The sequence below is a fragment of the Rhinolophus sinicus genome, chromosome 17 (genome assembly GCF_057876585.1).
Source record: "Rhinolophus sinicus isolate RSI-liver-muscle chromosome 17, RSI-T2T, whole genome shotgun sequence".
In the NCBI taxonomy this organism is placed as follows: domain Eukaryota; kingdom Metazoa; phylum Chordata; class Mammalia; order Chiroptera; family Rhinolophidae; genus Rhinolophus; species Rhinolophus sinicus.
This window is the reverse complement of record NC_142517.1, coordinates 50,921,340-50,948,043: the sequence shown is the minus strand read 5'-3', so window position 1 is coordinate 50,948,043 and position 26,704 is coordinate 50,921,340. Positions and strand designations below refer to the sequence as shown.

General features: G+C 46.9%; 2 protein-coding genes across 2 annotated transcripts in view; one reads left to right on the top strand and one right to left on the bottom strand.

The window, feature by feature from the left end:
- The window catches only part of MASP1 (MBL associated serine protease 1), a 65,246-nt gene extending 51,302 nt beyond the window's left edge, over positions 1-13,944 (top strand). The window contains exons 11-16 of the mRNA XM_019752100.3: positions 1,439-1,576; positions 5,103-5,216; positions 6,109-6,294; positions 8,123-8,190; positions 10,124-10,223; positions 10,682-13,944. Coding sequence (XP_019607659.3) covers positions 1,439-1,576; positions 5,103-5,216; positions 6,109-6,294; positions 8,123-8,190; positions 10,124-10,223; positions 10,682-10,872 — 797 coding nt within the window. The 3' untranslated portion in view covers positions 10,873-13,944. The remainder of the gene's footprint in view (positions 1-1,438; positions 1,577-5,102; positions 5,217-6,108; positions 6,295-8,122; positions 8,191-10,123; positions 10,224-10,681) is intronic.
- Positions 13,945-21,386: 7,442 nt separating this feature from the next.
- RTP1 (receptor transporter protein 1) lies at positions 21,387-26,697 on the bottom strand. Its single transcript, XM_019752088.3, has 2 exons — positions 25,105-26,697; positions 21,387-23,331 (listed from the first exon to the last, which is right to left on the bottom strand). Exons 1-2 carry the CDS (start codon positions 25,374-25,376, stop codon positions 22,812-22,814), a joined length of 792 nt encoding a protein of 263 aa, XP_019607647.3. The 5' UTR covers positions 25,377-26,697; the 3' UTR covers positions 21,387-22,811.
- Between the last annotated feature and the right edge of the window lie 7 nt (positions 26,698-26,704).

The following is a 26,704-nucleotide window of genomic DNA, read 5'->3' as shown; positions in this document are numbered from 1 at the left end:
GAAGTTTGATTTTAGAATGAGAATTCTAAAATGTTTTGGACACATAGAGAAAGGAGAGATGCATGATACAGGAGAGGGGTGAGTATCCCCAAAGCCAGGTCCCCAAGAGTTTGGAAGTGAGGAGATCCAAAGCCTGGAATTAGTTCTGAAGAGAAGAAAGTTTACAGAGGAAGCAGATTGGATAGGGGCTGGTTGGGGGAGATTTTACTCAGTGGCCTCTGAGTATCTGTGGGAATGGGGGCAGGAGGTTAGCTTGGGGCAGCTGGCTGAGGGCAGGTAGCATTGATGATGCTGGGAGACGCTGAAGAAGCAGGCAAGGTTGCAGCACATACATCTGAGATTTTCCTCAGCCCTACTCAGCAGGCTGGTGACAGCTGGATCAGAGTTTGCGGTATGAGGGCTCTGGGAAGTCACATATGTAGTAAGAGTCAGTGGTACTGGCCAGAGTGGGAAAAGCCCAGAGTTGGAAGTCAGGAGACCTAGAAATAGTCTCTTGCTACTAACTTACAGGGTAACTTTTGGCAAGTCAATTCACTTCTCTAGGCCTCAGTTTCCTTAGCTGCATGATGGAGGGATAGCCTAGATGGTCTCCAAGGGCTTCCGCTGTAAGGTTCGTGTGTGCTGTGTCTGTGAGTCCAGGTCCATGAAAACACAGTATGAAGCAGGCAGTCACTGGTTGGGGGCGAGGAGGGGTATTCAATCCCCAAGGCCCTGAGGCAGGGCTTCTCTGAGGCAAAGAGATCCCTGTGGATGGAGCATGACATTTGTTTATTAGTCAGGACTCTCATTTTAAGTGACAGAAACACAATATAAACAGTTTCGGGGGGAGGGGGTGGGCAGAGAGTGAATTATAGGCTCACATAGCTGAAAAGTCTATATCAAAAGGCTTCAGGTATGGTTAAATCAAGGAGCTCAAACATTAGGATACAAGGTCTCTCTTGCTTCACTCCTCATTTTCTAGCTCCCCTTTTCTATGTTAGTAGCATCATTCTCAGCAGGTTCTCCATGAAGTGATCATGGGCATACCTGGGCTTATAGCCAGTAGCTTAGCAACCCCAACTGATAAAGGCCATCTCTTTCTCCAATATGCTTACAAAACTCCCAAGTCAGACTCATTGCCCTGGCCAGGGTTTCATTCCCATCTCTGAGCAATAGTTGGGACCAGAGGACGAGAGGGTTTAATTAGTCAGGTCTGGGTCACGTTCCTACCCCTGGAATCTGAGTTGGTAAAGTCACTCCAACTCAGGATATATGGACTAAGCAAGGGAGAAGAGTGGATCCCAGAGGAAAACTGGCGTGCTATCACCGGAAGGGGCAATGGATGCTGGGAGATCAAAGCGTAACAGATGTTCCTTACAGAAGGTGATGAGCTGGTAGCTCTGGCAGAGGGCAAGATGGAGCCCAGAGTGTGATGTGTCCCTCCCTCCCTTGACTGCAGTGTGCGGGCTCCCCAAGTTCTCCCGGAAGCTGATGGCCAGGATCTTCAATGGACGCCCGGCTGTAAAGGGCACCACCCCCTGGATTGCCATGCTGTCGCACCTGAATGGGCAGCCCTTCTGTGGGGGCTCCCTTCTAGGTAAGGAGAAGGTGGAAGGGATGGGGGACCAGGGTTAGGTGCCAGGGTGGAAGCAAAGGGACCCGACCCTCTTTCTGAGACTGATCAAGATTTCATCATTGAGAATCATTATCCACACTGGTAGCAGGGCCCAGAAGTAAAATGTGGGATACAGAGTCTTTAGCTGGAGCCAGGAGACATGTGTTCCTGTTCTAGCTGGTTCCTTCAGTCAACAAATACCTACTGAGTCCTGGTCAGTCTCTGGCACTGGGAAGGGTCAGGGAGTCAGCCCCTCAAATGTGGATTACAGCCCAAGGCACTTACCTGCAGCTCAAAGGCAGAGTATACCAGGGCTGTGGGATCAGTGAGAACCAGGAAACTCACCCTGGAGAAGTCAGGGAAGGGAGATGAACAAAGGCCTAGAATACCCTGCTTAGGAATTCAGATTTTATCCTGAATGCTGCTGCAGGTTTATAAGCATGTTCTGGAAAGTTCTCTCCAAAGGCAGTGTGGATTGAAAGGAGGGAGAATCCGGAGTCCAGGATTTCAGTGAAGTGGCTATTGCAACAGTGGGGGAGGAAGTCATTAGCTTCAGAATAAGGACAGGGGACCACATGGAAATGAGGCAGATTCAAAAGCATTTGGGAAATAGGACTGTCAGAATTTTGTAGTGGATTGAACGTGGTGGGAGTAGGAGTGAGGACAGGAAAGGAATGGCTGACACATCTTCCTGCCACAGTTTGGTTTGGATAATCGAAGGTCCATTCCAGCTCTAACAACATAAGAAAAATTAATAGCATTCTAGAGTCCCCAGCCAGTTTCCGACTTGATCCCATCACAGAGGAAGAAGGCCTGGACGGGTCCGTGTCTGCCTGGGCCACTCCTGGGCTGCAGGCCTCACCTCTCACCGACCCACCTCCTCCAGGGCGCGGTCAGGTGAGGACAACTCCTCATCAGGGATCCCTGAGGGGAGACACCAGCCCTGGACAAGGGCTGCAGTCCGGACACCTTGGGGAATGTGAAATGGGAACAGGCGTTACCCCTCCTCTGCCAAGAAATTGATCCTTATATTCCCAATAACACAAAGACGCATGGTCCCACTGTATGGAGTCCTCCCCAAGGGGCCTGGAGAATGAGTACAGGTGGGACAGGGGCAGCCCTGTGGGGAGTGGGCAGGGGCGAGGACCAAGGAAAAGAAGGGGGAGAGGAAAAGAGAGGCAGAGCTAGAAGGACAAATATAGAGAAGACAGAAAGAGAGACAGAACACGAGAGAGACCTGGAAAGTAAGAGAGGGAGCTAAAGAGAGATTAAGGGGAAAATAAAAGGAAACAAATACGACAAGAGGAAGAGAGACTGGTGGGTCACGAGACACCCAAGAGAGAGGAGAAATCAGGAGAGACAGAAAAACAGGGAGGAACCAAAAGTGAAGAAAGGGTCAGAAGAGAGCAGAGAGATGGTGAGTGAGGGGGAGCAGACAGAGAGATGGAGGGAGCGAGACTCCATCACCAGACATTGCCGGTTTTGCTAGAACGTGAGTAAAGGAGATCGATTATGTGCCCACAGTTTTAAGAATTAGTTGTGTTGGGTCCTGAGTTTTTAAGTTTGATAATGTTCAGTGCTTACTGTATAGTCATCCGTCAGTGTTCTCGGGTGACTGGTTCCAGGCCCTACCCTACTGGATACCAAAATCCGCAGACGTCAAGTCCCTGATATAAAATGCCTTAGTATTTGCACGTAACCTACACACTTCTTCCTGTATACTTGAAATCATCTCTACATAACTTATAATAGCTGATATAATATAAATGCTATGTAAATAGTTCCTATGCTGTATTATTTAAGGAATAACAACAAGAAAAAGTCTGTGCATGTTCCATATACAAGCAACCATCCTAGACCCAACTAAATAGTACGTGTCAGCAACAATGTAACTTTTTTCCTAATGTTTTCAATCCACAGTTGGTTGAATTTCTGGATCTGAAACAAGCACATACAGAGGGCTAACTGTGTCTACTGCACGTTTACTCCCTGTTACTTCTGTTTTGAACCTGTTGGAGTCTGCTTCTCTATCCTTGGCCAAACTACAAGTTCGCTCATGCTTTGCCCTGTACAACATTCCTAATCTAGACTCTCCTCCTCCTGTGATTCTGTTTTGTAGAGAGAGGGAGGGATGGGAGAGGGCAGAGAAAGCAGAAAAGGGGCTAAGGGAAAAAGGAAGGAGGGAAAGTACCACATGGCAGTGTCCACACTGAAGGCTGCTTAGAGGGAGTCTGGCTCAGGGACTCAGAGTATTTGGGAAGCAAAGCTGCATCTCTGGACTGGCCATTGCACACTCCTGGGCTCATCTAAATGGCCAGAGCCCTGCACTGAGGCAGGCTGTCCTACCTGGCTACCTCATCCCACTTTCTCTACCTGGAAAGTTCAGCCAACAGCCTCTGGCTATGGTCAGATATGGAAAACACCCCCAGCTGATCCATGTGCCGCTCCACCCAGAACCCAGTACCCAGAGCACAGGGCTGACACTGAGGACCAAATGGAGCCTGGGACTTGCTCCAGAAAGGTACCTCTTCCTGGGACTCTGCCCCAATGCCCCCACCCCAAAGCCCTGGTGCTTTTCTTGCTGCTTGGTTCATCATGGTTATGCCTCTGGGTGTAGCTATTTATGGGCTTCCCATCCATTCCAAAGGATGAACTGAAGCCTGACCCTGTACTAACAAAAGGGCAGGAACTTGTCCATTGAGGAGGAAATACAGTGGAGATACAAGAAATGCTCTAAGCTGACCGTCAGGAGACCCAGGCCCTAGCCCTGGCCTGCCACTAACCTTCCGGGTAACTGTAGACATCCCTGCTTGACACCAGGCCTCAGGACCCATATCTATAAAATGAGAAGTTATGTTCAGAGCCGTGGTAGCAGTAGAATCAGCTGGGGAACTTTTAAAATATACTTGTGCTTGGGCCCCACTCCCATGAATTAGCTGGTCTGGCATCTGTCCTAAGCACAATTTGTTTTATTTTGCTTTGTTTTTAAATTCCCCAGATGATTCTAATGTGCACTCGCAGCTGAGAAGCACCACGCTAAAGCAGTACTTTTTGTCCTTTAGTGTGCACAGGAATTATCTTGTTAAAATCCCCAGATTTTCCTACTGAATGCAGGTTCTGATTCAATAGATCCGAGATGGGGCCTGAGAGTCTGCATTTCTAAGGAGTTTCCAAATGAGGCTGTTGATGCTGGCCTGGGGACCACAAGGCCTGAGGGGTGGCCAGTGAGTCCCAGGAGTTTTGTGGACCCACCTTGGGCTGTCTGGGTCTCCCCAACCCCACGGGTTTAAGGGAGCCCTGAAAACCTGTTTAAGATGTATAGGCTTTGGTTGTAATAGGCAGATACAATCACAGATTTACCTCCTCATCTTCAGATTAGGATATGAATGTCTGGACGGGGGCTGTGAAATGTGATGGAGAGGGTTACCTTGGAGTAGACCCTCAGCTCAAGACAGTCGGAGGCAGGACGGGGCAATGCAGGGCCATGTGTGTACAATTCTGTTCTCAGGCTCCAAATGGATTGTGACTGCGGCTCACTGCCTCCACCACTCACTGAATCCAGAGGACCCAACCCTATATGACATATACCTGCTCAACCCTTCTGACTTCAAAATCATCGTGGGTGAGTGAGGGGCAAGTTGATTCCTGAAGCCACTGTGTTTCTGGGCATGGGATGTGTCCACTCACTCACTCATCAACGAGCTGGACTGGAGTCCAGGAATCTGGGTCTAAGTCCAAGGCAATGATTGCCAGGTGGTGGGACCATGAGAAAGTCATTGAAGTCTAGGCCTCAGTGTTTTGTAATAAACATTATATTAAGGTAAAATAAAGAGCCTGGTCTAGATAATTTCCAAAGATGCTTCAGGCTTCTAGAAAACCATGGTTGGAAACAGATCATATACATACACACCAAGCCTGTCCTCCCCTTTATAAAATCAAGACCACCAGCTGATTCAATGAGTTCAACAGATATTTATCTACTGACATTATGCCAGGATCTAGGACACGGGTATGATTAAGATCTAGTTCCTGCCCACAAGGAGCTGACAGTTTAATAAAGGAATAAACCATGAACACGGAGACCTCTACTTTCTTATAAGAAAGAGAGAAAGTAGTAAATTCTGTAGGAGAGAAACAGATAAAACGTCAGGGAAAAGACTTCTAACTGAAAAATCTAATTCAAGAACTGGAGAGGCTTCATGGAGGAGGCAACACGTGATCCAGGCACCGAAGGGTGTTTATGTGGTTTGAACATGTGGAAATGAGCACCGGAATGAGTATTGTAAGGCCATGGGATCAGCTCATGCACAAAGACAGAGCTGGGCGCCCATGAGAATGAGTGGGGAAGGGCAGGTAGGCAGGAGGACTAAGAAAAGGTATGAAGGGGAGTGAAAGAATTAAGGCTGGAAACAGGCTGGATGGGACAGGGGGCTGACAGGGAGCAAGGTGTGTGTGAGACCTTATCCTCTGCACCTCCATTATTCCCGTGTCTCATGTACCTTCTTCTTGCCCAGGCAAGCATTGGAGGCTCCGGTCAGATGAGACTGAACAGCATCTCGCGGTCAAACACATCTTCCTCCATCCCCTGTATGACCCTGAAACATTTGAGAATGACGTGGCGCTGGTGGAGCTGTCAAAGGGCCCAGTGCTGAATGACTTTGTGATGCCCATCTGTCTACCTGAGAGGCCCCCTGAGGAAGGTACCCCTCCCCACCCCAGATCCCACCTCTGCAGAACAGCAGGTACCTCCTCGGAGACCTCGTCTCCCGCATTGGTGAGCTCTGGTGCCACCTGAGCCAGTTGACAGTGTCTGCGTGATTCCTCCGCTGCCTCCCATAAAACAGCTAAGTCAGAACTGGTTCCAAAGACGCACATAATAAACAGGCAAGCTTAATCAGTACTGTGAATAGTGTATCAGTCAGCGTCCAGATAGGAAAACGGACACCAGACTGGTTACTGTGACAGAGAGAATTTAACATAGGGTACTGGAGAACTGGAGAAGTAAAGAGGGAATGCTGAAGTAATAGCGGCGGTACTTTCAGGAGGAAACTACCCCTCCTGGGGCTGAGGGAACAAAGGGCAGAGGTCAGAGTTATAGACCATGGAAGCTTAGCTAGGGTACCTGTGGAGCGGGGAACTCAGACTCCTGCGGAAGGGGCCCTGAGCTGACCGTGCTGGGGAAAATGGCTGGAACCAACCACCACTGCTGGTGAGGAATTATCGCTAGGGTGATGCCAAAAGTAATGGCAAGCCTTCCTGGAAGTGCCCCCTAACTTCAGGCCCACCCCCCTGGCAAAGCAGAACTGTCATTTCAGAGCCTCATCTGTAGCATCACAAAGCAGAGGATAGGAAGGTAAGTTTGTTGCTGAGGGGCAATAGCTTAATCACCAGGGTAAGTTCAAATCCCCATGCTGCCATTTCCTAGTTGACTGACCTTGAGGAAGTTGCCAAACCTTCACACTGAGGATAAAACCCCATGGGGTGATTGTGATATTTAAATGAAATTATTTACTCAAACGTATCCAACATAGAGTGAGAGTCCAATGCACGGCTGTTGGTTTCCTTTTCATTCTATTCTAAATTCAGTGGTGCCATGTCATAGCTAAATGCCTTTAGTTCAAAGAAGTTATTTAAAAAATTGCTGAATGAAATTTGAGGAGTATTTAGGGGAAGTGAGCCAACAGGAAAGGCATGGATACGGCTCTGATTCAGCAGATGTCATGTGCCTACCATGTACCAGTTGCTTTATATTCATTAATTTATTTACTACTTATGAAAGCCTTGTGATGTGGTATTGTCGTCCCGTTTTCCAAGATGAGAAAACTGAGGGTCAGCAAGGTGAAGTGACTTACCCAAGATACAGCTTGTAAGAACAGACCTGGGGCTGGCAATCCAGGTTTTTCAACTTAAAGCATTACACTGTTTTCAGGATCCAGGCTCTTTTTCAAATGAAGAAATAAGTACTCTATCAGTGCTCAACCCTTTTCCACATCACCCCGAGATTGGCCAATTTCATGGACTTCTAGCATATCAGAGCTGGAGCATGGGGCAGTTAGAGAATACCTAGTCCAGCCTCTTCGTTTTATGCATAGGGAAATTGAGACTCAGAAGGGGAGGCAGGAGTGAAGGCTTGCTAAAAGCCCCATAGCATATTGTGGCCAGACTTTTTTATTTTTTTACAGTTATTGATTGAGCACCTACTATGTGCCAGAACTGTTGTAGTCATGGGGATACAACAACGGACAAGATAGATGAGACGACTGCTCTCATGGAGCCTCGGTTCCGTGCTAGTTGGCAGTGTGAGAGAATAGACAAATAAACCAGTTAATGATTCATAGAAACAAATGCCCAAACCTCTATTGCAGGTAACCCCCAACACAGCAGCCCCCCTCCCACCATGCTGCCTTTCTCTGAAGGGGCAAATTCAGCCCTTCTTCCACAGGCAGAAGACGAAGGGGCTGAAAGATGCGACCTTCCGAAAACGCCACAGCAGCCTCTTCTGCTCTCACTGTGTCTTCTCTCCTCCAGGGGCCGTGGTCATTGTCAGTGGATGGGGAAAGCAGTTCTTGCAAAGGTTCCCAGATACCCTGATGGAGGTGAAGTTCAATTTATGCCCTACAGAAAGTGACACGTCTGCCCTGCCTGGGACCTTCCTACTCCATGTTTCCCCTTAGGGACTTGGAGGTTAGGGCAGGGGGTGGGAGAGGGAGACACCAGGGATCCACACTCACCTCCAAAGTTCATCGGGACTTTGAATCCCAACAAGTTTCATCTGTTTGTTCTGCATGTCATTGGTCTCTAGGCGCTAAACACTGTTCATTATTTCTGTAGCTTATTAAAGGCTCAGCGTAGGAAAAGTCTTGCCGAAAACAGCAGGTTTTTGCACTCGAAAGAATGGTCCATCTGTACACAGTAAAGACTCACATAGCAGACTAAACAAGAATGGGCCCTTGAGAGCCACAGTCTTTGCAGTCATGAACTTGACTATTGCATTTACAAGTTCACATTCATATCACTGCATAAAAGAACACTGTACTAAGAGCAAGGAGACATGGCTCCACGTCCTGGCTCCTACTAACTTGCTGGGTGATCTTAAACAAGTCATTTGCCTCTCTAGACACAGTATAATATCTCAAGCTGCAAAGTTAGGGGCAACACTAGATGCCCCCACGAGACGCCTGGCTCTGACATTACTGGGTTCTATGACTGCCACAGCTAGTTTCTAAATCCTTCAATGCAATGTACTTTGAAATTTTGATTTGCAACAATGATTCACCCCTCCATTCATTAACTCCAAGGTGTTTATTTGGTGCTTCCCATGTAGTAGTCAATGTAACAGCTACTCGGTATATTGGAGGATAAAAGGTATGCTGGCCTCCTTCGGCTGACAGTCAAGTGGGAGAGACTGAAAGTAGTTATCAACATGATAAATGTAATGGAGAAGTGCAGGTTGCTCTGGAACGTATAACAGGGGATCTGACCTTGTCTTAGGGGTTTGGGAGAGCTTCCCAGAGGAAGTGACAGTTAAATGACACCTGAACAATAAATAGAGGTTAATCAGGCACTTAAATCTTCAGACAGTTTGCTGAAAATATATGCTTGCAAACACCCTGCCCTGGTTTCTTCTCTCCATTTATCTGGGAAGGCATGGCCCAAGAGGGACTTGAATGGCTTCCCTCCCAGCAAAGGCCAAGGAGCTGCACTTTTAGTCCATATGACCCATTCAGCTCTTGGTTTGGCTGAATGAAACGCATGTGTTTCCTCATTTTATTCCAGACATCTATGCCAACATTTAACCCCAAGCTGAATCAAAGGCAGTGATAACCGCAATACCTTACTTTTATTTTATCACTTTATTGCCTCAATTTAAATATATACAGACTAACTGTGTTCCAAGCTATGAAAGACAGAAATGTACAAGATGCTGACCCAGATATAGAAACTCATACTGCAGTAAGGGAGAACGTAAATACTGCTGCTACAAGGCGAGCAGCAGTAACCCTACAATATCTAATATTTATGCTTTGTTTGTAGTTTACAAAGCATCTGTTCATTCCTCTCTTCTTTGTAAAATTCTTTGTGATGCGTATGTCAAATATTGTGACTTCCATTTTTCAGATCAGTAAATAGTCTCAGAAAACTGACTAAGCTACAGGCCCCAGGCCCCACACCCAGTAACAGTTGGGGTAGAAGACTGATAGGTTTTGCGTATGTTGCCATATTTGAAATAATGCATGTTCCAGGCAAGTATTATTATCTCCATTTTACAGATGAGAATACCGAGGCCCAGAAAGGGCAAATGACTTGCCCAAGGTCACACAGCAAGGTCATAACTGAGACTGATCATGGATCTCCTGATTCTCCATTCAGCGTTCCTGCACCTGCACTATAGGGCAGTTTCTGAGTCCAGGTATAAGGTAGACCCAGGCCCATCCAGGAAGGATATGGGTAGGAGTCAGCTCTAGGGGTGTCAGAACAGCAGAGACTCCTCAGCCAGGAGTGGGGACCAACAAAGACCTTGTGTTCCAGATCGAAATCCCAGTTGTTGACCACCACACCTGCCAAGAGGCCTACGCCCCACTGAAGAAGAAAGTGACGAGGGACATGATCTGTGCTGGGGAGAAGGAAGGTAAGTCGAGAGGCTGGCATACAACATGGCACCACGAGCCAGGGAAAGATGCAGAGCCGTGCCATGGAAGAGCTGCAGACCTTGGAGTCTGGTAGGCTGAGCACTGGAGGAGGGGAGGGGAGAGGCAGAGAGGGAGATGGTCATGAGAGGAAGGATTCCTCTGGAGAAACCGCATCAGAGAGAAGAGTGCTAAGGAATTTCCATTGTTCCCTTCTCCAAGTGCAACTTTTCCCCTATGAAACACGAAATTCTTGAACCTGCAGTTTCTAAAATCACTGAGCTCTGAAGAGGCCGGTGCTAGAACTGCTCAGTCCACGTTTGCGTTAAATGGTCTCCTTGCGCCCCCTCGTGCCTAATTCTCTGAAGTACAAGTCAGATGTGGGGAGAACGAGGCTCCTTTGAATTTGGGGTTAGGGAAGCGGACACGTTACTTTAACTTGTATCTCTTTTTCATCTAGGGGGGAAGGACGCCTGTGCGGGTGATTCTGGAGGCCCCATGGTGACCCTGGATAAAGAGAAAGGCCAGTGGTACCTGGTGGGCACAGTGTCCTGGGGCGACGACTGCGGAAAGAAAGACCGCTATGGAGTATATTCCTACGTTTACCACAACAAGGACTGGATCCAGAACGTCACCAGAATGAAGAACTGAATTCGGTTCCTCACCCCCACACTGTCTGTCCATGGTCAGTCGGCCGCAGAGGATAATTATCTGATGCAAGGCACCCTTGCCCTGCACACACCTCATTCAGTCCATCCATTCATTACTGATCAAAAATAGGGGCATCTCAGCCCCCCTTTCACTCTTTTTAAAGAAGCAGAACAGCTGAGTGATCAGAACACAAGGATGAATTCAGGCTCTGTCACTTGCTAGCTCTGCAACACTGGGCAGGTGACTTCACCTCTTTGAACCTCAGGGTGTCTCTGGTCCACATTATGGAAATGGCATACCTTACCTACCTCATAAGAGTCTGATAAGGATCAAATTAATTAATATATACATAGCACTTAGCACAGTGCAGGCATAAACTAAGTGCTCAATAAATGTGACTTAGCAGAAGGTCAGTGTGAAGTTCTCTTACACATTGTGGCTGGGTCTGCGGGCTGCTTGCCGTGTGCCCTTACCCTCAACCTTGACCATCCCTTCTTTCATCTGCCCCAAATGCTCTGCACTTCTTCACTATCATGCACCTTTCCCAACCCCAGTCCCTTCCCCAATCACTAAAAATGTAAAAGAGACAAGGTTCTTAGTCCTATAGCATGTCCCAAAGCAATGCGATTATGGACGTGAGCTAGATACCTAATAATGAGAGTGTCTGTGAGAAGCAGGGCAGGGAGGGAGACTGGGAATGGTTGCTTGGGAAGCCAGACACCAGGTTCTAGAACTATCTCTGCCCCCAGCTCCCTGTGTGACTATGTAAGTCCCTTTCCCTCATCCCTAAGAACGCTCCCAGCTCTGACAACCTAGGATCCAATGAAGCCATTTTTCCTTGATGAAATAAGTTAAAGCCAAAGTAACCGAAAGGCAGAAATTACCTTAGGGTTCAATAGAGTTTTGACACAGAAAAAATAGTGCCGCTTCAGCAATACTCATCCCTGCCCACCTCACCCTGATTCCCAGGGACATAGTGCTTGTCAAGGGACCTTTCCTTATCCCTAAGCAGAGCCTCTGCTCTAGGCCCCAGCCTGCTTCCCTTCCTGAGAACCTGAGCTGTACAAGGTCAGCTTAGGTAGGCTAGACTCAGGCCCCTGCACTCTGCCTCCCTATGTCCACAGCTGGCCCCAAGCAGCCATTCCCCTGATTCGTCACCTGTTTCTCACCCTGAATACCCTAGCCCCAAATGGTCCTAAGTGTTTCCCAAACAGAATGCCATCTCCCCTCTCAGCATGCTTCCAGGGACCTCACCCTCTTGAGAACTCTGAGATTTAAGCCCTTCAAGTGATCAGAAGCCCCAAGTCCCTTTCTTATGTTCTATCAAAATTGGTCCTCATGGGAGATTTCACCTCTTGACCTGCATGGCGGCTGCTGGAGTCATTCAGGGTCTCTTGCTGAAAGAAGAAGATAGTGAGGAATAAGGACGTATAGACACAAAGCCTGGGCTGAATGCTCAGAGAGAGCAGTTCACAGCCTGATTCTCATTCTATGAGCAAGTCATTCTACCTCTCTGTGCCCTGTGGTTTATTCTGTAAATGGAAGATGATAGCGGTACCCGACTCCATCAGGTATTTGTCAAGCTGGAGCTCTATTTCATGCACCAAGAACTGCAATGCGAAGTTTGGGAATTGTCCTGAGGCATTCCAAAACACCATTACCTTCCTGATTCGCAGCACTATCTGGGAGCCTCCATGTACCAGGCTGTGCAGACTGCTCTGGAAACTACTGAGATGAGGGGAGCATGATTCCTACCTTCCACAAGCTCCAACAGGGAGAACCGACACATACACAAGTGACCACCATGAATCAAATGAACCCACCAAGTGCCACGTGTTGGAGCAGCACAAAGGCACTGGAGGAGGGGACATCAGGAAGGCATTCCAGAGGAGGTGGTACTGGAGCTGAACCTTGAGTAGGGTGTGCATTTCCACAGGTAGGACAGGGAGGTCTTCCAGGTAGAAGGAGAACAGAATAAATGTCCCCTCAGGCTTTCTTCAGATTATTCTAGCTTCGCTCACAAAAACAACCTGTCTAGTAGACCAATGTTCTGATTCTAGGGTCAGAACCAACATCTAAAAGAGCCTTTCTTCTTAAAGCCAGACAAGGATGGGACTTAAAACAGCCTCAGGATTTGTGTACAAATACAGGTTTCCCCCTCTAACTGAAAGAAGAACATTCCTAAGAAACTTTTCATAAGCCAAATGGAGTAAAGCAAAGAAGCAATTACCCTCGCATACATCTTGCTAACTGATACACAAAACAAATCAAGATAGAGCCCAGATGCTCACATACACAGTTCAGAGCTATAGAGGCTTTGATGCTAAGGTGCTGAGTGTAGTTTCTGGGGAAGTAACTGGCCGGGCCACTCTCACTGCTCAAGGTGCGTGCTGCGTCGATAACAGCTTGCTGCAAAACAGTGCACGCTGATTTTGCTTTTGACCTTTCTTCTTAAAACTGAAAATCCTCTTCAGATTTCTTTCTGTTAGTGAAACAAGTACAAATATCTGTCTTTTGCAAAAGTAAAGTAAAGTAAAGCAAACTTTCAAAAAGCAAGGGAGATATGTATTGACTTCTGGCTGGACCCAGTTTATCGTTTATTCTTCCAACAGCAACTTCATCCTTATTCTGAGGAAATATCTAAATGTGCTGTGGGGCTTCAGCCTAAGCTTGATCTACAGTATTTATTAGATATATGAGCCCCTGCACTAATGCTAACATCCAAGAAACTCAAGTCACTCACAGAGTCATAGAAGCAGATGGTTGGAGTATCTAACTCCGTCTTGTCGAACTTCATGACCTCTTTCTTGAATATTTCTGGACATGGGAAACTCACTACCTCCAAATGCAGCCCATTCCAACTGCAAAACGAGCCACCTCTTACAAAGGTCTCTTCCACGCAACTAAAACCCACCTCCCTGGAATATAGGTTTTATAGCTAAAGTTATGATTCCATACTGTGAATGTTGTTATCAGTAATGATCATGCCAATTTTGTTAGCAACAGAAGCTGTTGTTCTTGTAGCTAACTACACACTTGTTCCAATAAACATCTGCATTGAGTTAAGCATTCTGTTCGGCTTGTATGTTTTTCATGCGCTGATGAGTCTGGTGAGTTGTGTTTTCATTTATCAACATTTCTCTGTATCTGATTAGGATCGCTGTTCTATGAAAAGAGAGAAAGAGACTATAATGGGAAGACTATATTATTGATACTATAGCATGTCTTAGGTTTTCCAGGTCAGTTCTGATTAAATATCTTGTCCTATTGTTTTTGTAAAGTATCAAAACATCTCAGGATGCCAGTCTCTCAACATCCAAATTACATTTCTTGCTTGTCACACCCAGAATAGAAAAAACTTTTTTTTTTTAATCATATGTCCACTTGTTTGGTTCAGAAAATATGGCACTATGTCTCTGAGTGGCCTGTTACAAACTGGAGTATGTATTTTCCTTCTGCCATGAGTTCATCTTGCTTCCTAGTGACAGGAATCAAAGAATCAGTGCCACCAAGAAGTCCTTCAAGCAAAAGTAGGCAAGAATCAGGGAGGAGAAATCTACACCACTCAGGTGACAGAGATGGTGGCCAGTCTGAATCTAGAACAGGCCTTCAAGCCAACATACTTACATTTTAGTGCAATATAACTTGACTCCCTCATCCACTTAATTTCTCCATCTACAAACTGGCAGAAAAATCTTTTCCCTACCCCGACTTGAGGGTTGCTGAGTCAAAAGAATTAGCAAATAGGAAAGAATTTTCTTAGCTCAAATATAAATAATTTTATAGGAAACAATCACTAACATTTCTGAGCATTTACTATCTGACTGAGACTGCTCTAAGCTCTTACACGCTTCTCTAATTTAATCCTCACAGTAACCTGTGACAAAAGTACTGTTATTGTCCCCGTTTTATAGGAGAGCAAACTGAAGCACAGTGAGGTTGAAAACGTGGCCCAACCCAGAAGCAGCAATACCGCAGTAGCAACAAGGACACATAGTGTTCAAATTTTGGTTTCTAATACTATCCTCCAACAAAAGCAACTCCTTAAAGAAATAGCTGATTCTAAAACTAGGGCAAGAAATATACCCTGCCCTAATATTGGTATTTTTCTAGTACAAGATGAGCCTGGAGCATCTTGTACCAGAAAGTAAGGAAGGCACACAATGATGGGGGTAGGCCAAAGGGACACAGGAGACAACTGGAAGAGCTCCAATGGCCAAAGCTGGAATAATTTGAGCAAAAAACGCAAATAAAATAATATTAGATTATAACCCAAAGTATAAAATAAATATCCATGAGCGTATACTTATATGAATGAATGAGTGAATGAATAAATGAATAAACAAACAAACAAATAAATAAATAAATAAATAGGGGAGAATAGATAAATCTCCCATGGAGACTGCCAAATAATTTATATAAATACTTCTCTCTAAAGGAGAAGAAGCATAACAGTTAGGAGATGGGGGAACCAGGATTTGAAACCAGTTCTGATGGACTCTGTTGCCCAAGTCCTTACTCCCCTAGTTCCATGTAAGTAGTTCTCAAAGGAGGCTGTATGCACCAGCCACCTGGGCAGCTTAAAAAATATTGATGTCTGGTTCCCACCCCCAGAGATTCGAATACAGTCAGTCTGGAGTAAGGCCTGAGCTTAAGGGGGGTGGTATTAAAAGTTCCACAGATAATTCGAATGTGGATGCGGTTTGAGAACCATGTTTCTAGGCCATCCTGCTGGGGTGTAACCCCTAAAGAATGTGGGGAGCCTCTGTTTCCCAAGCTTGGGTCTTTGGCTTAAGTCACGCAGCTGGCGAGAGGCAGAGAGGAGGTGAGCATCCTACTGCTCTAGCCCGTGAGCCAGAGGTGGGACTCTGAGCAACACCCTCCCTTAGACGTTTCTGCATTCGTGTTTTTCTGGAAAGAATAGTCTCTTTCACTTTGATGGTAAACTGATCTAAGGGGAAGGCATTCCAGGCATGGGGAAATTCCATGTGTGAAAGCAGAAAGATGAAAAGGCAGTGGGGAAACTGAGGGACTTGGTGTCCTGGAGAGGCAAATTGGGAGAACACCATCAGGAAGATCTGAAGGGTCAGTCTGAGATGCTCGGCTTGGTTATGAGAATGAGGAGACATGTGAGGTTTCGGGACCTAAGAGAGACAGATGTGATCGGCCTGACCTTTCAAATGAGGCATTAATGAAGAGTAAACTGAGGGAGAAGAGGTTAAAGGTAGGGAAACTCATCAGGCAAGGGACTGCCTGGCCCTGAATCAGAGCAGGCCAGAGGAGAGGAGGGCAGCAATCTGCTTTCTGGGGCTGTAAGAACCTACGGCTGGGCCTAAAGATGCCAGCTTGAAGAGATTTCCAACCTCTATTAACACATAAGGGCGAATTGGTAGCAAAGTAGAGAGGAAAGAGGGCAGGGATCAAAACCCAATGGCAATTATGGTTTTCAGGCCCCTGGTCTTTCTGTGACCTCCTGGCACCAGTGCTTGTCACCAAAAAGGAACAGAGTTCTCTGACCTTGAGGGAAGGAAACAACAAAGCAGGGCCTTTACAACCATCCCCTGCATCTGGTATGTGTTGGCCTCTTTTTCAAGAAGATAAGGAAAATGTCTTTTGGATGCAAAAACACAGGCTCAATTCCCAGCAATGAGCTTCTGATCACAGGAAAAAGAGCCAGAACCCTTTCAACACTTAGGCATATCACAAAGCCTCCAAGGGAGTTCCCTCTAAGGAATGGGGTGTTAAGAAACAACAGTGTTATGACAAGAAGATGTGCCAAGCCTGGACAGCGTCCAGGGCAAGCATAATGAATGATGAACAGATCAGTGTGGGTGGGAACATATCTTCCCCACCGGCATCTGCCAATCCCAGTGGAGGCCTCTGCAAAGTAGCGCGTTATGATCCCCAATCCATACCAACAGGCCAGCACCAACCAGAGCAAACTCCGCGGAGCTGAAGGGTATGTGGCGATGCAGTCCAGGCCTCACTCTCAGAAGAGGCTGACCTACTTTGAAAGTGGGGACTCTCATCTCCCCTTGAGCTGTTTATCCTGTGACATTATTCCGTCTTGCCCATCTTCTGGGACTGTCTGGCTTATTTTATCCTTCCTATTGAATGTTCACACATGGCCCAGGCCTGTCGTTGGGATCCAAGACAACAGTCTTTCCTTTAAACAATTCCAAGAACATCTCCCTTTGGTCTGAGTTTGCATGTCCAATGTTTAAATCCATGTTGGCAGTCTAGGCCTCCCACTAAGTCTTTTAATTTTAGTGCATTTTAAAATTATGAAATACTTCAAACACACTGAGGGAAAACGGAGACAAAAATCCATGTCCTGCTCAGACTTGATGAAACAACATGTCTCAAGCAAGGGGCACAGGCAGGATTCCAATCCCAGGAGTAAGTTGGTGCCACAGGAGAAAACGTGCGTTGGGCCAGTGAAAGAACTCTGAATCCTGACTCTGAAGACCAAGCTCCAGTCCAACCTCTGCTGCTTAATGGCTCTAAAAGCTCAAGCAAATCGTGCTCTCTGTGCCTCAGTTTCCACCATCTCCCTGTGGGTTTCTCCTTTCTAACCTGTCTACATGGAGAGCCCCAGGGTTCTGCATGAATAATCTCATCTAATCTCATGACACTTACTATTACCTAAATGTTGATGACTCCAATTTTTTCTCTAGCTTGGACCTCTCCTCTGAACTGCAGATGTGAATAGTCAACAGCCACCTTGGCGTTTCTCACATTTAATGTCTAACAGAATGCCTGAAACACACCTCAGTTTGTACATGTCCAAAACCAAGCTCCTCATATTGCCCCCAAATTTTTTCCTACACAGCCTTCCTTATTTCAGAAGGTGGTAACGCTATTCTTCCAGTTGACCAAGACAAAAAAATCTTGGAGCCTCTCTGATTCCTCTTTCTCTCAGATCCCACATCTGAGTGGTCAGTAGATCCTCTTCATTCTACCTTTAAAATAGATCCAGACTCAATCTCAGTAGCTACCAGCCTAGTACAGGTCACCACCCTGGAATAGGCCACTATCACCTCTTTCCTGGATTATTATAGAAGCCTCCTAGCTATTCATTCTTGTCCCTCTGTGGTCTATTCTCAACATGGTGACGGTAACTGGCTTGCATCACTCCATGGCTCAAGCCCTCCTATGGCTTCTTGTCTCATTCAGATTAAAAACCAGTGTCCTGACGATAACCTATGACGTAAGCTCTGACCCCTGTTACCACTTAGTAATGACTACGAAGCCGGAACTGCCCTCCAGGCACATTGATCTCCTCACAGTTGAACTTTCCATCTGCTCCTACCTCAAGGCTTTTGCAAATGTCATCCCCCTTCCTCAGTTCCTTCATCTTTTTTCAGATGTCACTTTCATAGTGAGACATTCCCTAGTTAACCAATCTAAAATTGTAACTCCATCCTGTGCCCTTCCTATCCCCTCTGCCTATCTTATTCTTCTTGGAGTACTTAACACTATCTAACTTACCACACATCTTACTTATATCATTTATTGTCTAGTTCTTCTATTGTCCATAAGGTCAGCAATTTAGTCCCTTTGCTCTCCACTGTACCCCAGTGCTTAGAACAATGCCTAGCACATAATATGTATTCAATAAGTATTTGCTAAATAAATTAATTTTGAAAATAGCGAATATCTTATTAGATCCTCAGAATATTACTATGACCTTATTAAGATAGGAGTGAAGAATTATCGGTCTTATTTTAGAAGTGAAGGGATAAAATACAGACTGAAATTCCATCACTACCACCCAAGTCTTTGTATAAGGCAACACCTCTTGAGGTAACTGCTTTTCAAAATGTGAATACCTTTAGAGAGGTGTAGTCAGAGCAAGATGAATAAAAGTTTGCTTCCAGAAAGGAAAGGAAAGAAAGATGTTCAGATAAGAGTGCCAATTTCCAAACCAACCTAAGCAGACTAAGGTAACAACTAAATGACCTACCGGAGGGGTCACAGTCAGGGCACCAACCCAAGTGCTCGAGGATAAACAGGGCTAAGCAGCAGTTTGTGACAAGGTCAGAGCTAACAAGGATATTTCAGATCACCTTACCTCTTTGCTTTACAAATGAGGAAACTGAGACCCAGAGGAGGAGAAAGACTGTCACCCAAAGTCAGCAGCCTAGATATCTAGATAGTGGCTAAATCAGGTTACCTGGCTCCCAAGCCAATGAGCTTTCTCTACCCACCCTCATCAGGAGGCCCTGTCACCAAATAGCCACACAACAGGAGGATTTCATTTTCTTGGTGCATGTGGCAGCATCCACGCAATGCCAAAAATGACTCCAAAGGAAATTCCTTAGCTGGGAGTCCTACAGAGAACCAGAATGGGACTTGGAAAAGAACTAAATTCCTTCTGGAGTGTTTCAACCAATGGAATGGAGCCCAGAAATCACTGGTGTTTTATGTTTGAGGAGATTTTAAAAATAGCTGTCTTTGAAGAATGAAGAACGGCTATAATGCTGCTGAAAAAATGAAGTCATTGCTTTAAAATGCATATAAGGGAAAGAAAATAAATGACTCTACATATATTAGAATAGACCAGGTCTCAGCCTTGGGCTGAAAAGTTAACCTTGCCTTCCTTTTTTCCCTAAAGCATTTCCCAACACAGCTGAAATCACAAAGAGAAAGATCCCTTCAGGAATCAAAGGGGTGGCTGTCAATTGAAATGGAAAGGGGAAGAAAGAACAGAAGGAACATGTGCGCTCTATCAGGCAATGTCACCGAGTATTATTTACTCCCTACCGTAGCCCTCCAAGGCAGACAGTATTATTTCCATTTGATGAGGAGGAAAGTGAGGCTCAGGAGCTTGAGGAGCGTAAGTAACTATCCTAAGGCCATACCACTCATAAGTAGCAGAACCAGAACTCAAATGTTCCTTAAGCCCAAATGTCATGGTCTTCCCTTACTCCATGCTGTACGATGATGACAAGTTCCTGGCTTCCTCTAGGCTTCCGCTCCTTATCCATGACATAAGGGCCCTAGATTGCGGCATTCCTAATCTGTCTTATACTCTGGTGGTCCATGGACTTCCTTCGTCGGGAATTGTCCTTAGTGATCTTCTTGGTTCTCAGTGCTCCTGACCCCCATGAAAAGTTCTCCCATTGGGCTCACCCCCAGTCCCAATGAGTTTGAGGAGGACGATCAAGGCAGCACTTCTTGCTGACCCCACACGGAGGATTTCAGCCTCTGGAACCACAGTTCAGTGTCTGAGGTCTCCTCCTGGCTTGAACATCAAGACTAAACACAGAATCTCCAGTGAGAGAAGCCTGGGATTTTGGAATGTCCCTGAGGAGTTTTTTTGTAACACCTAGAGTACATCTAATAAGTTCATCATGTGGCATGTAGCAATGTGTGCAAAGAAAGAAACATCCCATGGAAGTCTTTGCCAAGACAGGGCTAAGCCGGTGAGCAAGCTTAGAAGTCCCCATCTATAGCAAGCTAAGGGAAAATGAGGGAGACAGAGCAGGCCTCCATAGATTGTAGATACCTTCCTACAGAGCAGGAAGAAGCTTAATGCTTTAGGAAAACGTTCTGGACTAAAACTATGTGAGGGTTGGACTCCTTGCTCTGCTGCTACTGGCAGGGGGACCTGGGGTGAGTCACTTCCACACTCTGGTCACATTCTAGCAGGGAGTATAGCTACTGACAAGTAATTATAACAAAGTTTGGTAAGCAAGGGTGGCAGAGCTCAATAATGGAGACTCTCAGAGCAGGATAAAGCCATCATCTTAGCTGGAAGCAGGAGCAGGAAAGTTTGAGGGAGGGCCAAGTCCCCAGGGCAGGGAGTGGGAGTGAGTAGGAAAGCTGAGCGAGCCCTAGTCCTGGAGAATCCAAGGCAAGTCATCAAGAAAGATCTCAGGGCTCATAATTACAAGACTGGGTGCCAAAGGAAGCCTCTTCCTCAGTTAGAAGGCATTATACCAGGCAGCACAGGTGGATCCCCTGCGAGTCCTATTCTAACTCAGATGCTCAGGCCTCATGCTCAGAAATTCTGATTCTATTCGTCTGAGGTGGAGGCTGGGCACTGATATTTCTTTAAAAGCTCCACAAGATTTGTAAGTACAGCCAGGACTGAAACCTATGTAGGAAGCAGAGATCTCTGAGAGACAGGGCCTGCCGCTTATTGCCCACTGGCTCCCAGCACCTAAGTCAGGGCTTGGCAGATAGAAGGCGCTCAGGCTGTGTGGGCTGAACAAAGGCAGGAATACTGTGTGAATGAAGCAACGGAAGTCACCAGCCAGTTACTAGTGTCAGAACAAGGAAGTAAGATGGACCCTATGCTGAGTCCCCTGGATGACTGACTGAGGCCTCCCTGCATCCCTCCTGACTATGGACATAATTGGCCCAAACCTGGAAGCTGGAACTAGATAAAGCCTTATGTGGGGGCCCCAGAAAGGGGAGAGTTGGGATGGGGGGGTATCCAACAGCCTATTACAGATCAGGAACAGTGCGGTGAATCTCAAGCACACATTAATGACTCCTAAGCCTGATTGAAGATATTCCCATTTTTATTAACGTAACCCATGTTTATGTAAGTGGCCCTCCTCCCTCCACCACTACAGGTGGTGGTGACTTTCCATTAAAAAGTGGAGTAGTGGAGAAAGGAGGAGAGGAGACAAGTATTAACAGAGGTGAGATGAATGAGGACCCTCAAAAGAACAGGGTGGCATCCCACCTCCTGCTTTCTGCTTCCCTCCTTACCGCAGTCCATACCCCTACTGTCAGAAAGTCTTCTCTCCTCCCACTCCAAACTGTACTGCATCCCATTTTAAAGAGATGTAAGATTCCCTGACATATCTATGCACTTGTAATATGGGCAAAGCACTTCACATCTTTAATGCCCCGTCTCTTGTTAATGACCCTCCGTCCTTGTGTTTCTAGGTAGACACTTGATCTTTGCTGAGAGGGCCCATGCAGGGCCAATGTGGGGAAGACTCGTGAGTAGGATTTCAGCAAGAGCCCAGGAGGCTAGGGCCCTGCTCTTGTGTTCCGGCCATCGGAGCTGCTGAGAATCAGTCAGACTTGGTCCCGGAACTCTGAAGACACTTCATTATAAAGGAAAGTCATTACACTTGTTTCCTAGGAATTTTATGCTTTCCTTCTAACACTCTACCTTCTAAACCTCCTCTAAATTCTCTGCCACTTCAAATACAGTAGGTGGGAAGCCTAGCTCTACAAGACTCTACCCCAAACAACATCTCTGAGCCAGGCAGACCCCAGAATCTGCCCTGAGTGGAGGGAAGCTGGAAGCTGGGAAACGAGAAGCAAGGGACCCTGTGTGCCCAGCAGCAAAGGCACAGCCTAGAGCCCCCAGATCTCGCTCTTCAAGAGGAACTTCTGCTGTGTGTACAGGAGGCAGAGCTGGATGAGACTCACACATTAGGCAGAGGCTAATGTTAGGCTGCAGCCCCACATGTGGGAGATAATGAGGGGTAGGGGTGGCCGGGGGGCTCTAACAAGAAAGTAAGGATACACTCATCGCTGTGGAAAGGCCTTTTGAGATCACCTAGTCCTGTAATTTTCAAAATTTAAAAAAAAAAAAGCTCTTAAATGGAACTTTATCTAAGATGGAGCTATTCTGATTAAAGCAACAGGAGGAGGTAGGAGGTGGGGATGGGCAATTTGACCAGGATGCAAAACTCACTCAGTCTACCTTCCAAATCCAAAATTCCCTGAGGCACCTATGCAGAAACTTGACACCCTGGGTTTCCCTTTGAAAAAATCCAATGATCTAGCCCAAACCCGTGGTTTTATAGATGGAAAAGCTGGGAGTCCAGGGAACCCAGTGAGTCAGTGGCGGCACCAGTGCTAGGACTCAACCGCACTGCCCACCCAGGTCTCCACCCCCTCCCACCAGCTGGCCGGCCCCCATCGGCCATGGGCCCTAGACTCCCCGGGGGCCCAGCCAGGGAATCTTAGACAGAGCTGCGGAAGGAGAACTGCAAGTAGATGATCAGGAGCAGGACCGTCGCCCAAAACAAGCACCAGGGGATAGAACAGAAGTTGCATCCAGAGCCCGCTTCAGCCTGCGGCTTGGTGGGACTGGGTGCCCGCGTGAAGGTGTAGGTAGTCGCCTCCTCCTCCAGCAGCTTCTCGCTGGGCTTCCAGTGCACGATGCCCTCCTGGCAGGCCTCACAGAACTCGCCGCGGTGCCGCCTGTTGTCTTGGCGGCTGGCCACGTGGATGCGGTACTGGCCGCCGCGCTCGCCGTAGCACTGCTCGCGCAGGCTGGTGATGAGGTTGTCCACCAGGCTTTCAATGTTCTCCTCCAGCATGCTTGACTCGTCCAGCCGCGCGGTGCCGCACTCATAGCACAGCTGCTTGAAGACACGCATGCGCACGGAGCCCGCGCGCTGGGCTCGGTCCAGGTACATGTGGAAGAGGATGACCACGTGGGGAGACTGCCAGGTGTGCCAGCACCAGGAGCAGTGAAACCTGAAGATTGAGAGAGAGGTGGGGGGGAAGGACGGAGTGAAGGCTGTGGAAACAGCCCCAAGGAGCAGGTGAGGGTCAGTAGGCAGAGCCTGGAGGTGGAGGCGGTGTGTTTATGGCCTCCTAGGTTCATTAGCTTTCTGCAGCCTGCCTCCTTCTGTGTGCTGTTAGGCCCAGAGCAGCTCCTCGGGATGCACCTGGCGTCCAGCAGCGCTGCCCTCACCTGGCCCACCAACTCTGTGCTCTGCAGAGGCCTCAGCTTACTCCATCCCAGTGCCTGCAGGCCTTGCCCCTGGGCAAAATCCCTCAGCTGTAAAATATGCAGGTGCACTAGGTGAGTCCTTTTTGCTCTGAGTCCTTTGACCCTGATAGTGGGGATGCCCGCACCGTATAGGAAACACATGATCCATCCACACGTGTTTACCTGTCAACACTGACTGAACAGGCTAGACCCGAATCAGGACGAAATAGTCTCACCTTGCAGCCTCCAGCCAGTGCCAAGATTAATGCATCCCAAGGCCTGGAAGTGGAGGCAGTCTTAAGGCTAGAGTGAGCTCACTGGGGTTAGCTGGGGATCGCAGGTCAGGAGCCTGCCTGTAGGAGGCACAAGCCCTCCCCACTCGGCCCCACAAGCCTTCCAAGTCTTGAAGAAGCTCCTGGGCCCTGCCAGGAAGTAGCCAGCTGTTTGCACCCCTCCCATCAGCCAATTTAGGGGCTTCACATTTTCATTTCTCCTCTTTTCTCACATCCTATAGGGACTTTCCCCTCTCTCAGCTTAGACTACAAAACTTGAATTAGAAAATGTCAAGACCTTAGAAATCACCTAATTAACACTTTGTTTTACTCTGAAGCACAGGAAAGAAGAAAGGAATCCATATATACACAGCTAGTTAGAGGCAGAGCTTGTACCCAGCACATCACAAGTGCCCAATAAATGGTTTTGAGTTGAGTTGAACAGACTAAACCAGGGCAGGACCCTCAGATGGCACCACTCAGCCTATCTTATGTCCAAAAGGTAAGTCTTTATGTAGTAGACCAGAGGACAAGAGTGCTGGAAAGTCATCTCAGATATTATTGTACAAACCATATGTTGTATATACCTGTAGACCTTACTGAAATGCAGATTCTGATTCAGTAGGTCTAGAATGGGGCACGAGGTTGCATCTTTAATAAGTTCTATGTGATTTTGCTGCTGCTGGTCCATGAACCACAAGGCAAGGATCTAGGCTAACCCCTCCTTTTGCAAATGGGAGAGTGAGGTACACAAAGGAAATTGAATTGCTCAAGGGCCGTGGAGCATAGAGTAGAGCCAGTTTCTAGCATAGCACACTTCATGTGTTCAGTATTTTATATTAAGTCAAGCTGAATTAAATAGATTGAAACTGAGCTGTCCCAGGACCAGATCACAGACCCCTTGACCTCCCCCCACCCCCCCACAGTGGACCTCAAGCTCTCCTTCTTTTAACCATTTTAAGAGATTATTAAAATCTGAAAATATGTAAAATGTCAGAGTTTAGAACTAATAAATACATTCCACTACTTTTCTAGAAGGGGAAAGTTGGCCTCAGAAAGGGAAAGTTACATAGATGCTCAATGGAAGAGCTGGAATCAAATTCAGGTGTCCCAACTCCCAGTTAGGGACTCTCTCTGCCTCACAGTATACACTGGTCCAACAGTGAGACTGACCCTTAGCACCTGGGTTCTCCGTGTCTCTGTCTCTTCTTGGAAGGTGCCCCAGGGGCTGCCTGCAGGGCCCCTACTTACTGGGTCACTCACCTGCCCGAGGCATGCAATTCCAGGTACTGCTTCCAGCCAGGGGCCAGCACATTGTGCTTGAGGTTGGGGTCTATGATGAGGTCCCAGCTATCAGCCGGCTTTGCCTCCTCCATCTTCTCATAGAAGACTTTCTTCCATTCATCTGTGGTCACACTTTTACACATGGTCTTGTCAGTGGCGAGGGAGGGCAAGCTCCACCTGAGCGAGAACACAGAGAGCGAAGGCAGGTGCAGGGCCGGGCAGCGCAATCTCCACGGTCTAAAAATCCTCATCTACAGGACTAGGAGGAAGCAGGGCCCAGCTCCCTCTTTTGTCCGCAGTGGAACCTGTTTCCACAGCAACCAGGCAGGGTGCCAGAGACAAAGCTTGTGGAGGAGAAAGTCTCCTGCAGAGGTGTTTCCGGCCCCTGAGGCAGCAGAGGCAGGGTTTGTGGGTCTAAGTGACCCAAGACCGAGTAGGGGGCCTCAAAGGAGGCTGAACTTCAGACCATCTCACTCTGACCCTGTGAAGGGCATACAGAGGTGAGGACCTGGGAGCTGGCTCAGCTTCACCTTGCTGCCCCTGGAGACATCATCAGCATCTGGCTGCTATGGTAACTATGATGCCTTAGGGAGCCAAAGAGAAATAAGGGATAGGAAGATTAGACCTGTTAATAGACACGGCAATAATAATAAACTCTCTCTGCACCCCCGCCTATCCTGTGACCAGCCTTTTGCCATTTACAAAAACTATCGGAGGTCTCTTGACCCATAATTTGTATTGCCACTGTACAAATCAGATGCCTGGGACTCACCTAACTTAGAAATGGCAGAGCTCATATCCAAATCCAAGCTGGTGAGCCCCTACCAATTCATTAATTCATTCATTTCAAACATACCCACCTGCCAGGCTTTCTGCCAGGTGGTTGTAACTCGGTATGTACCCAATAACCAGAATGCAATAGGACCCATGCTGTGACAGCCATATACAAGAGAAGCCATTGTATCAGCATGGCAGGAGCAGAAAAGACTATTTTCAACTTGATTACAGGAGAGGAACACAATATCCGTGGGAAAAACAACCTTTACCATAGGTGCTTCTCCTGCTATTTTTTAATAAATTATTTCTCCTTTATCAATGCCATACAGGTTTATTGCAGAAAAATTGGAAAATATAGATAAAATAAGGAAAGACTAAGACTTCCTAATACCCATGCTCAAGATAATCACTGTTAATATTATGATGTACACACTTTGCCTGCCATTTTCTATACATGTATGTGTGTGTCTATATGTATGTATGAACACAGGAGCATACACACACACACACACACACATACATGAAGTTCAGACAATTAAGTTCGCGAACTTAATTGTCCAACCATATATATAACGTATATATATGAGGTGCCAAAAAAAATGTATACCAGTGGACACTTTGGTCAACGTTGCTAAAGCAGTAGTTTGCCATAATTGGAAGTGTCTGGATACTGATGGTAACCACTTTGAGCACCTCCTGTAATTGCAGAAGTCAAGTGTGACTTGTATTCATCTTTTGTTACCAGTATATATTGAGTATTACAATTTTAATCGATTTTTCCTTTCTTAAAATGTATATACAT